This window comes from Zosterops lateralis (genome assembly GCF_965231275.1).
Source record: "Zosterops lateralis genome assembly, chromosome: 18".
Lineage (NCBI taxonomy): Eukaryota > Metazoa > Chordata > Aves > Passeriformes > Zosteropidae > Zosterops > Zosterops lateralis.
In genome coordinates this window covers 12,304,022-12,316,449 of record NC_139778.1, presented here as the reverse complement: position 1 = coordinate 12,316,449, position 12,428 = coordinate 12,304,022, and the positions used below count along the sequence as shown (strand labels likewise).

At 44.7% G+C, this 12,428-nt stretch overlaps 2 protein-coding genes across 3 annotated transcripts in view; one reads left to right on the top strand and one right to left on the bottom strand.

The window, feature by feature from the left end:
* Positions 1–2,801, bottom strand: part of SLC16A3 (solute carrier family 16 member 3) — a 43,340-nt gene extending 40,539 nt beyond the window's left edge. Inside the window, exon 1 of one of the 2 annotated variants that reach the window (XM_083874478.1) lies at positions 2,702–2,801. The gene's annotated coding sequence lies outside the window, so the exon portion shown is untranslated. Of the gene's footprint in view, positions 1–2,225; positions 2,324–2,701 lie in introns of those variants that run through there. The other variant, XM_083874477.1, reaches the window with a different exon arrangement.
* Positions 2,600–12,428, top strand: part of FASN (fatty acid synthase) — a 40,544-nt gene continuing 30,715 nt past the window's right edge. Inside the window, exons 1-5 of the mRNA XM_083874472.1 lie at positions 2,600–2,729; positions 8,435–8,581; positions 9,371–9,523; positions 11,058–11,231; positions 12,089–12,289. Of these exons, the coding sequence (XP_083730598.1) occupies positions 8,455–8,581; positions 9,371–9,523; positions 11,058–11,231; positions 12,089–12,289 (655 nt within the window). The 5' untranslated portion in view covers positions 2,600–2,729; positions 8,435–8,454. The remainder of the gene's footprint in view (positions 2,730–8,434; positions 8,582–9,370; positions 9,524–11,057; positions 11,232–12,088; positions 12,290–12,428) is intronic.

Genomic DNA, 12,428 nt, shown 5'->3' with positions numbered 1-12,428 from the left:
AAAAAAGATAAACAGAGGAAGAGAGCTATTTACCCATGAGTGTCTTCTTTTTTTCTGTAGCTTTCTTCTATAGAAATGCTTTCCTGATACTCTGTGCAAAGAGGTTCTCTCTTCAGTACCTGATAATGTGGTAGTAATCCATTTGAGAATTTGAATAATTATTTTGTACTACCTGCTGAAAATATTTTGCTTTAGTGCAGTGATATTATTATCAGATGCCAAATCTGCAAAAAATTTCATGAGATGTTACTAAGCCTGAGAGACCTTGTGAGCTTCTTTCTAAATATTTTCATTACTTGAAAATCCTGTCATTTGATTCAACATTGTTCATGAGCCAGGACAACATGATGCACTCCCTTGAACCAGGCCCTGAAAGAGCTCTTTCTGTAGCACAAAGCATCGTGGTTTCTAACAAGTACAGGAATTTTGGCCCAGATCACACCAGTTAAAGCACTCACTGGTTATTTCTAGAACTCAATGTGTAAATTACAAATTTTATAATAGCCGTGGATCATCCTGATTTTTTTCTTTTTTTTTTTTTTTTTTTTTTTTTTGGTATTTCCATGATTAATATTTTCCTACAGAGATGCACAGTAGTTCAGTGGTATGAGATTCTGTGCATGTGTTAAAAGCAGCGTAAAAGAGCAGTTTGTTCCATGATATTTGTAATACTGCATCTGAACCTGGAAAACATTTCACTTTATTCCTTACACTGTGGGTGTAAGCTGTTGGGCTGCAGACTTCAGAAATGACTTTGTGTAGGTTTGTATGCAAGTTTCGATGGCTTTTTTTTGTTCACTTGTTTGAGGGTTTTCTGGTTTGGTTTTTTTTTTTTTGTGGTTGTTTGGTGTGGTGTCCCACTTACACCCCCTCCCATGTCACCTGGCATGCCTGTTTATGCAGACCTCTTGCCAATAACACAGCTTTAATTTATTGAGCTTCCCTGAGAAACAGGTTTCCTTAAGTCAACTGTAGGTAGGAAATATGATAGCTGGGTAGTTTAATTTTATTTTACTTGTAGTAGAAAAAAAAGTAGTTCAGTTATTGTACATTTGTTTCAGAGTACCTCTAAGACAATAGCATGTAAGTATGAAAATTAACAAAATATGCATAATAATAAATAATATGAACATACTGCTTATATCCTGCGTGGGGAGGTTGTGCTAAGGGTGTACAAAATACAGCAGGAAAAAAATCTCATTCATTTGTCTTATGACCAAAATATTTAACAAACTGGGCACTGATTTCTAAGAACCAGATTAGAAGAGTGGCAGCAAGGTACTACTGTGGATACTATTGAATTGTACAAAGAAAGGGATGCCTATAAAAAAGAGCATTCAGGCAGATCACACGGTACTGAAAAGGTAAACGAGGACATTATTTAGTGTTGTCCTTATCAAAGGGTTAAAAACCTGTTATGTTGAGGATACGCAGAAAGAGGCAAAAGGTCTGCCCCGAGCAGGTCGAAATGAAGTGCCAGCGCTGCCCGGGAGTGGGGCGGCCTCTGCCCGGAGCCAGTTCAAAGCCGTGAACGGGAGTCAAAGGGGACTTTCTTTCGTCCCCGTGTTCAATCCCGCATTTGCCGACCGAAAGGCTTTTTTTGTTTCAGAGTGGCAATCGTAGGCAATACAGAAGAAAAGTCAGCTTCATTGCTGTTCGGGTTTAACTGAAGGAGTGCAAGTTGCGGGGAAAGTGGATGAAAGGTGCCCACCCGCAGAGCGACCCGCCCCGCCCCGTCGGTGGGCAGGGGGGCGTAGCGGGGGCTCGGCGGGGAGGGAACCCCTGGCGCCCGTCCCCCGCCTCCGGCCTCGCTCTGCCGCCGCCAGGGAGGGCGGCGCGACGGGCCCGGGCACGGGGCAGCGCATCCCTGCCCGGCGTGCCTGCTGCCCTGTGGTAACCCCGGCACCGCGCTCCGCCGGGGTGAACGACCGCCGCCGCCGGAGAGCGCCGGGCGCTGCTCGCTCTGCCGGCGGCCCCGGCCGCCCCTCAGCCGTCACCACATCGCCTTATCGCTTAGCAACACCGCACGGGCCGCGCCATTGGCAGGGTCGCGCCCCCGCCCCCGCGCCCCCGCCTCCGCTCTGGGGCCGGCCTGGGATTGCGCGCCCGGCCCCGCGTCCCTTCCCTTTGTGCGCTGCGCGATCCGACCGCGCTTGGAGCCTCCTCGCCAGCCGCCGAGCCACGGTGCCGGCACGGCATGGTCGTAGGCCCAACAGTGTACCTACCCGCGGGGAGGTGGGAGAGGGACACGGAAAGGTCCGCGCCCACGGGGGGCTGGCGCTGCCTCGTCCCGGCCAGGCCAGCCCAGAGCCAGGCACGCCCGCAGCGCCTGCCCTCCCACGGCCCCCAGTGCGGGGCGGGGCGCGGGAGCTTGGCCCGGTGCCCGGGCAAGGGGGCCCGCCTGTGTTCACCCCGGCCCGGCCAGGGCCCCCTCCTCCCGTGGAGCTCCGGCGAGCAGGGGTTGGCATCACCCCGGCTCTGACCGGGGCGGCCCTGCCCCGGCTCTCATTGGACTGCGGCGAGGCGTAAACTGTCAGCCCATGTGGCGTGGCCGCCGGAGGTGGCGACTGCTTAAATAGCAGTGGGAGCTAGAGGGAGATAGTGAGGGGAGCGCGGAATATCGGCCGTGCGCAGCTCGGCAACAGCCGCCGCAGCGTCCACCCGCAGCATCCCGCACCGAGCTGACGACATTAAGTCTTACCGACACGAAGCCACCCACAGCTGTGCAGGTACCGGCGGGACAGCGGGTCCGGCGTGGTCAGGAGAACGGCAGCTTCTGCTCCAGGCTCCGCGGGCCGCTGCGCCCCGCGGCTGCGCTGGGGAGGCTCCATCTTGCCCTCCGCGCCGGGTGGGCGATGAGGGTCCGCGGGCCCGGTCCGCGCGGCGGGAAGGCTCTGCTTTCCCGGCCCCGGGGCTGCCGCGCCCTGTTGCCGCGGGCCGCTCTCCCGTGGCCCCGCGCGGTCGTTCCGAGGAGAGCCCCTCACCTCAGCGGCTGGTTACCGCGCCGCAGCCTCCCGCTCCGCCCGCCCGGCAAGGTGGTGCTGGCGCTCGGCCATCTTGGCGGCGGGCGGGGACTGAGCCCTCAGCCGGGCCGGGCGGGCGGGCTCGGGGACGCGGCCGGGCCCCGCTGCCCGCAGTCCTGGCGCGCGCCCGGCGGTGGCTGAGGGGCCGCGGGGCCGGGCCGGGCTGGGCTGGGACGGGCTGTGCTGTGCTGGGCCGGGCTGGGCTGGGACGGGCCGGGCGGCCGCGCTGCCGCAGTTGGGGCGCCGAGCACCGGGCGCGCCGCCTCAGGGGGCTCCGGGGCTGGACGGGCCCCTCTGCCCGGCTCCCGCGCCCGCCCGGGTTGGCGCGAAGGCGCGGTCCTGGCAGGGTGAAGAAGCTCGTACCAGAGCAGAGCGGCGCTCGATATTGGGAAGGGAGATTCGCCAAGGGCTCTGGGAATCCATCTGAAAAAACGTGCCGTGTATACTACTAAACTGTTTTTCCCACTTCTGTATAAACGCTGCGGGCCCAAACGAAGTAGCCCGGTGATCGTACCCCAGTCTGGGTTTGATGATGCGATTCTGTCAGGAATGTGATCATCTTCTCTTTTTGGCTTTTTTTGCACCTGTTTGGTTCTTACTCCACATTCCTTCCCTGACATACTGTAAGGCCCTGTAAGGTAGTGAATACATGTTTTCCTAGGTTAAAGCTTTATTTGTATGTTTAAATTTAAACAGGCAGCATTAAGGTTGTGTAAATTAACTTGCATCCTCCATCAGACCACCTTTGGGGGATTTGGAGCATGTCTTGTCTTAAAAAACAGGAGAAGAAACCTCAAGCCACATGAGGAAAGGATTCAGCTTTTCCTGCAGCCTCTATCCTTCTTGGAGCAAAGCGAAAAGAATAGTACATTGTGAAAGGCTGCATTTAGTGGGTGAATTCGGAGAATGAGGGCAGTTACAAATGGATATTTTACAAACATGGCATGTCATACTTAGGACTTAGATTTTTATACAGGTAATTTCAGACCACTTGTGAAGCAACCAAGTTGTGTTGATTCCATGAGCAAAGTCTAACTTCCTTTTTCTCCAGTAACAGCTTTGAACCAGACAGTGTTTCCCACCAAGTAGTGCGGTTTAGACACAAACACACTCTACTGTTTTTCATTTGTGTTGTGGTCAACAGGACAAACACTTACCTGAAACAGAGGCATTTGAAAGGTCTTTGTTAAATTGAATCTGTAACATATAGATTGATGATAGCCAAATGCTTTCAAAAGAATGAAAGCCAGACTGCATCTGCCTCTATTCTGTGAAGAGGTTTTTGGAGGCAAGCATTATAGCTTTTCGTAAGTGAAGTTTCTGTGTAAGGACAGTTTTTTTATTACAAATTTTAGAAATTGTAGCCAGAGATTAGGAAACCTGGGTTGTGATGTAATGATACTGAAAAACAAAGAAAATAGTCCTTTTGTGAATAACTGTGCTGAAAAGCTATGGAGGAGTCATGAGTGTTTCATTTTACAATAATGAGAGCTCAAAAAAAGATGAAGATTTGGACTGTCTAGAAACAATAGCAGAACTGACTTTAAGAATTCTGCCCCACCATGATGACAGCTATCAAAATAATAGCAAAATAAATAATTTCATCCTGTCTAGGAAGAGGAAATGTGCATCAGGCAAAACAAGGTTTGTGTTTTGTTGTTTCTTTGTGAACAGCTGTTTCTCCCTCCCTCTCCCCTTCCTTTCTTCAACAAACCCTAGGTGAACAAGTTACAGCAGAATAAGTTTATGTTCAGTGGCTGCCAAGTCAGGTATGAGCAGGCAAAGACATCAAATTTTACCTTCACTTTGCTTGTAGGTTTTGGATTTTTTGGCTTTTCTTTCCCTCTATAAGCTTATATGCTTAATGGTCAGCAGGTTGTTTCTGTAGGGGAAAAAATAGATAAAAGTATTGTAAAAAAAGTTTTACAGCTGCCAAGGATGATGGAAAATTATGGTTAATACTTTTTCAATTAATTTTTTGGTGCCAGATTAGTGGGGGTTAAAAAAATGTTTTAAATGCAATAGAAAACAGTATTTCAATTTAAGAGTAGCTTTGATACCAAATGGGATTGCTTGTTATTACTAGTAACAAACTGAACGAGTCAGCAACACAATAGACTTGCTGAAAAATATTGTGCAAATCCAGCGAGATGGTGGTTTAGGCTTAACCGAGGTGTCAACTGCACTGGCACTTCAGCAGAGGGAGGAAAGGTTGGCTGTGGTATGGTTGCTCTCTACTCAATTCAAAACACTAGCTGTCTGAGGAAAATCACACAACTCAATTTAAACAAAAGCATGAGATAAACTGAGGAAGAGGGATGTTAGATGTCTGATTGGATTCAGAAAATACAGCCTTAAGAAACAGAAGACTCCTGTTTGTCCCTCTTTGTCTTTGTCTCCTGATTTGACCTGTTGCTTTTGAACACTTCACTCATCAGAGGTAGTAGGAGCAGTCTGTTTATATGTTTGCTGTAGTCAAATGTCCTTTAAAACGTGTAGAAATAAATGTTCTTTCTTGATCTGTGCTATGCCCTTTACTTGAAAATCTGTCAATCTACTGTGTTACTGTGTATAGTCAAAAAATGCTTTACGGAAAACAAGTCTCTAATAAAATAAAATAATAATGCAATACACCATTTGGGGGCAAAGTCAATCAACTTTAAAATAATTTACCTGCTCACTATCTGCCAAGGAAGACTGAAAACATTATTAGTAGCTGTAAAACTGCTGTAATCACTATTTAATCAGCAATGGCTTAATATTAGTGACTTTTCTTCTGACCACTCTTGTTTTCCAACAGCAGATCCTCTCTGCTGCTTAATCCATAATTTGTTTTACATACATCCTATCTTAGATGTATGGATTTGGAGCTCTTTGTGGCAAATCTAAACCTTTCTGGTTCTTTGTGTATTAAAATATTTTAATTCCTGGCTCTTCTTACCCGTGTTAAAATTATCTTCTTGGCTCTTGTGCTTCTGATTTTGATTATTGCAGCATCTTTATCTCCACCTTTGACATAGTCTTGCTCAATAACATTCATAATAAGTTGGCAAAAATGGTTTTGTTGATGAATTTCATTAGTTCACTGTCTGAAAGGAATGTTTTGTTGATTGGTTGTACCTGGGTAGAGTTTTTCTGATACTCCAGGGGTAGATATGTGGGATGGGAGGGAGCAATCCCGGAAGTCGTGTTTCCCGTAATCCCATGAAATAGGAGTTGTATTTCTCTCCCTAGAGATCATCACCCAAAGATCTGAGGTATAAAATTGAGTCATACTTAAATTATCATTTCCATGTCTCATATCTTGAGCTTATATAGTAAACTTTGTGCCCAAGTTCTCTCTTTTCCTGCCTCAGCACAGAAATGCTGAAAGTGGTAGAGTTGTGGCCCTTGATTGGTTTTTACAGGTACTGTGGTGAGGCCAATAATAAAACTGACTTACTAGTTTTGTATGAGTGGAAAAACTGAGAAGTTTCTCTTCACTGAGTGGACTGATCCTGTTATTACCAACTTAAGTTTTGGGGACTAGTTTCTCAGTAAGGGCCTTGCTCAATTTGGCCCTCAGTGTTTCCTTTTTTAAATGAACAAGCGTGGAATAGACTTTCTGTTGTTTGTGTGTTTAGCACAAGACCTAGAAATCCAAGATGTCCTTTTGGGAGCACTTCTGTTTCTGCTCCCAGAAGGAATGGACTGGGTGAAGTAATCATCTCTTCTGCTTCAGTGTTAGGTGTTGCATAATTCCACAGTTACTCCACAGATCTGAATCAAGATTACTGCTGAAGGAAAGAAGGGTGAAAGAAATCAGGCAGCCTCTGTGGTGTTGTGTTCTGGCAGAGGTTAACACCTCAGCTTTCCTTCTGCACACCCCAGCAACCTCATGCAGCCATGGGAAGTGTCACCTTGCTGGAGCAATGTATATGTGGATGGAAGAGGGGCCTGCTTCTTGCTCAAAAACATCAGGAAGTCCTGAAAGCGGCTGCAAAATGATGCCCAAATGAAACATCTTGGGTTAGAAATCAGCCACTAAGCACTCAGCACGGAGTATCCATTAGTGCTGTATTTTGGGGAAGATGATCAAGCACCAGCACCACTTAAACATGCCACTATGTGGTGTAATACCTTATGGAAGTCAAACTTCAGCTCTTTCGTAACAGACCTTTTCCTTCAAAGTTATGAAGGCAGACTTGCAATTGCTTGAATGCCTGTTTTTCTTTGTGTTTTTTACTTGTTTAAAATCCAAACATGAAAGAATATTTTACTCACCAGAAGGATTATTTAAGGAAGTACTGTGAGTGCTTACTATCTCTTTGGTTCCTGCAGCCGTATTTTTATTTATTTCCATTTTAAAAACTCCCACCATATATGTGGGAATTTCCCCTACTCCTTTAACTTGTCCACTTAGCATCTAAAATTATAATTTGAATTTAACTGAGGCATCAAGTTAACTTGCTTCATCTCTACTTAGTTGTTAATATATTTTTACTGTAATAGAAGATAAAGGAGTTTAGTACATGAGCTGTCATTTGGTGCTGTGGTCTGATACAGGTGCCCTGCCATGCTGTGTTATGCAGCATCACATACTCTCTTGTGGTATTTGAGATTGGGGTCTTGATCGCAAATTTCTTGGGACAACAGCTGGAGTTTTTCATCCTGTCTGTATTCCAGATTTGTTCTACCAAAGCATATCTTAAAGCACCACCCTCTACCCTGTGTAGTCACTTCTGCATTCCCAGTTCTTTAAACATGTGACACTGCAGGGTCCAGTTAAGAAACACTTTAGATATAATACTTATTTCTTTGGTTTTGGCATTTCAAGTTATGCTAAACTGGAGGGGCAGGGTTGTGTTGTTTATTTTTGGGGGGGTACGATTTTGTGCAATCTTGTAGTTTTGGTTTTTTAAGGGTTCTTTTTTTGATGTCCAACAAATCTTTTGATTATTGATTCTTAAGTTAGCATTTAACTTAGGAATGATTGTAGAACTTGTTTTGCTACCTGTTAGGTTTGCCTTGTAATTATGTATTTTACTATGTGTATTTCATAATTTCTCCACCCACCTCTGCTCCAGCATGTTAATCTTTCTTCTCTGCTGACTTCACAGAGGCTCTGCATTTAGTAGACTTACTAACTTTCTGATTGTCATATATAAACTGGTGATTCTCAGAGTATAATACTCCTTCAGGATTGTTTTTTTCATCCTAATCAACCCCATGGGTCTTGTGGTCTATTTGATTAGTTGGGATTCTTTTTATTATTATTTTTAATTTTTTTAATATAGTAGAGATTCCATGGGCTGTTCCTGTGTGGGTGTTCCTGCAAATACACTTGTTTGTCACAACATGTCAGGAAGACAAGACACATATACTTTGCTCTGTGTGAAATCTTACTAGCCTTACTGCTTTGTGGATCTCAGCAACAGGGAGAAGTTAAGAGATGGAGGACGTGGTGATTGCAGGCATATCAGGAAGGCTGCCAGAATCTGACAACTTGCAAGAGTTTTGGGACAACCTGCTTAATGGAGTTGATATGGTCACAGAGGATGATCGGAGGTGGAAACCAGGTGAGTGCTTATTGTCCCTCCTTTTGGAGTCCTGAGTTCTGAGTGTTTTAGAGGAATTATCCTATGAAAAGAGAATTTATGAGATCGAAATCCTGCCAGACCTGAATTAACTTCTGATAAATCATCAAGAAATTCAGTTACAGAATACTTTTATAAAGGTCTCATGCAATCCATTTCACAATGTTATGTCCTGCGCAGTAGCAGCTTATAAATAATATGTAGCTTACTTTCAAATAAAAGAGCATTCTGACTTAGCAGCTAGGCAATTAATCCTGTACCTGCTCCTGGTAGCTGTGACAGTAAGACAGTGCTGACATTTTTCTGTGTTCAAAAGTAGCATGGAGATTCCAGTGCTGTGGTTTATGACTTTTTACAATGTTCCTTTTCTGTCTGGTTGTCCTTTTGAAGTGTTTGGCACATGTCTACCTAATTCAAGCTAGTGATTTGCGGAAGTCAAAAGTAGCTTTTATTTTTCTTCTGACTGATGACTGACTGGAACCACCATTTGGACTATATGTGCTTGGTACGACTTGCCAAAGCAAAAATGGTTAGAGTAGGAGAGATGTTGCTATATCCAGGAGATCCTAAAAATTACAGCTGTTTTTGCTAATGCATCATTCTCATTTCCAGATGAGGTAGATACTCATGCAGCCCTCTGGGTACTGCACAGGGGAGTGAGGTTTCATGTGTAATCGAAAATCAACTGTGGTCATTCTGTACTGTCTCTCAGCCTGTAGCTGCTTCGCCATTGATGTATTTTGAGACTCAGTGTCAAATTTTTCTTCGCAGGAATTTATGGACTGCCCAAGAGAAATGGAAAGCTCAAGGACATAAGCAAATTTGATGCATCTTTTTTTGGGGTTCACCCCAAACAAGCTAATACAATGGATCCTCAACTTCGCTTGCTGTTGGAAGTTTCTTATGAAGCTATTTTGGATGGAGGTAAATGAATGAATGACTGAAGAGGGAGAATTAATCTGTACTGTCTTTCTGTAACAGGTGCAGACATGCACCTGTGTGATGAGAACTCTAACAAAGGAAAGCCATCATATTAGAGAGGAGATCCAAGACATGGTATGGGGGTTACCAGGTCCCAGTATAAGCCCTTATCTCTGAAGTGCAGACAAGGAAATCAGTGCTGACTGCTAGCAAATCTGTACCTGCATCATATGGTACAACCAATGTGACAGAATCACTTCAACAGTCAACATTTCTAGAGCTTTTCTATGTTCTGCCCTACCCTAATATTCCATAATAATTCCTTTGTAAGAGGAAAAGAAGGATGACTTGATTAGAATTCTCATCTATGATCTAAAAGAATGACAGATGGCCTGGTGTATTCCTGTCTGTTGGCTGGATTCTTGGAAAGCCTGTAGCATTTGATCTGTTTCTATAGACGGTTTTTGTAGGAAGTGTGCTTTCAGAAATAGGAGCCTCTCTCTTCTATCACTGCCAGTTTTTTGAGATTTTGAGTTACTCATCCACCGAGCCAAGAAGTTTATTCTTCACGTTAATCAATTTCATGTCAGAACATAAGCACATGGGGGAAAAAGTTGGAACCACTTCACTGTTACTGACAGTTACAAATTGAAAGACGGCAAATTTAGGTTTGATATGCGGAAAAATTTCTTCACTGTCAGGGTGGTGAGTTATTGGAACAAGTTGTCCAGGGAGGCTGAGATGCCCCAAATCTGGCAGTGTTCAAGGCCAGGTTGGGTAAGGTCCTGAGCAGTCTGGTCTAGTGTAAGATGTCCCTGCCTATGGCAGTGGGGGTTGGGACTAGATGATCTTTTAAGGTCCCTTCCAACATTTAACATTCTGTGATTCTGTGACTTACTGAAATGAACTTCTGCTTCTCTGCTTCTGGGCCTCTGTCTGGAGATTGAATATTCTTTTTGTCTCCGGGATGCCTGAAGCTCAGAGAAGAAGTTGACAGTTGACCTTGCTGTGAGGTTTTTTTAGAGAAAAAAAAAAATTGTTTCTTGTTCTGATTGTTGGCTATTTTTGTACTTAAGAATTCTCATTTCTGTTTTATACTCCCAATCTGGGCTGGAGATAGATATTGATGTGCTCACGTGACATTTCATGTACCGTGATTTTTCTCCCATTCAGTCTGCTCCTTTTCTCTGTATTGGAAGTCAGCTGTTAGCTTCTCCTGTCAGCATTTGTACTTTTCGTAGTCCACGCACTTTTTCACACAAGACTTTAGCAATGCCCAGCTAGGCTGAAAACCTTTGTCATGGGACAGTATGTTCTGGCCAAAAGCCAATACCAAACTTCTGATGGACTCTGAAGTAAGACATGTAAGGTCTGCAGTTGAAACAGTTAAAAGATTTGTAAAGGTAAGGGAACAATGCTGCAGGCCTGCCAGAAAGGGACAATAAGTAGTTTTTAGTGAACTGGTGCCAGTGTATCTAGTATCTCTCCGGTTTGCCCCTCATTTGGTTTACTGTAATCTGCCTTCCACTCCTCATAGGTATTAATCCAGTCACCCTCCGTGGCACAGACACGGGTGTATGGGTTGGTGCCAGTGGGTCAGAAGCTGCTGAAGCCCTTAGCCAAGATCCAGAAGAGCTTCTGGGATACAGTATGACTGGCTGTCAGCGTGCTATGCTTGCCAACAGGGTTTCCTACTTCTTTGACTTGAAAGGTAAGTGCCCCCCAAACCTACTGATGTTGATCAGCAATTGTGATTTCAACATGATTGTGCTACAGTTGCTATAGAGGACTGGGATGGATATTATGGCACAGACATCTTTTGGAAAGAGAAAACAGCATGTAACTATTCTAAGAAGGCATATGAGAAGTAAAAAAAAAATATAGTGACTATATGATAGGACTCCCTGTAAGGCTTAATAACCCATTTGCTGCTGCTGGGCATAACTGGTGTTCATTTGAAAGATGGTGATGTCAGGAAGCCTTTATAATGAAGTCCCTTCTGGCTTTTAGACTCCTGTTTGATATCAAGATGTGTAGAAGTTGGCTATACCAGAGATAAACTGCTACTGACTATAGCAGTTGGCTTTGAGTAAAGTGGAAGAAGTAGGAGAGCTGTGGAAATTATGCGATTGAAGGCATGGGTGTTACTCAGTCTGTGTATGGTATTGAAAGGAACAGAGAGGTGGAAATTGATGTGGATTGCAGCAGAGAACAGAGATAACGGCAAGGGCAGCAGCATCAGGCAGGGAAAGGGATTTTTATTGATGAGAATGGGTAATTAGGTGAGACTTGCCTGTAAAGTTGTGTTCTCTTTTAGATGGAGAGACAGAATTTTTAAAAATGCCCTTAAAGCAAATCTGTTCACAATTTTTTTCATTTTTCTCCTGCCTTACCTTGTAAATAGGCAGAGGTGGTGGTTCTAGCCTCTCATTGCACCAGGTTTATCTGCTGCTATGTTCTGAAGCAGCTCTTACTTAACATTGTTTTTAATGTTTCTTGTAATCCCGTTCTGTAGTCTTTGGAGAAGAATCTAGGAAATAAAGGTTGTTTTTCCTTATGTTTCTTAAGGACCAAGCCTAACTGTTGACACAGCCTGCTCCTCTAGTCTCATCGCTCTGGAAAATGCTTATAAGGCAATTTGTCATGGGCGGTGCAGTGCAGCCCTAGTAGGAGGGGTCAACCTCCTGCTGAAACCCAACACATCTGTACAGTTCATGAAGCTGGGTATGCTTAGTCCTGATGGTGCCTGCAAGGCTTTTGATGTTTCAGGTAAGGCATTAGTAGAAAAGCTTATGTTTTATGAGAGTAACTTTCTGTACAGTCTATGACCTGCTGGTCTTTAAATACAGCAAAGAGCTAATCTTGTAGTTGTTCCAAGATGCACTGTGTGGGACATACCCTGTACCTG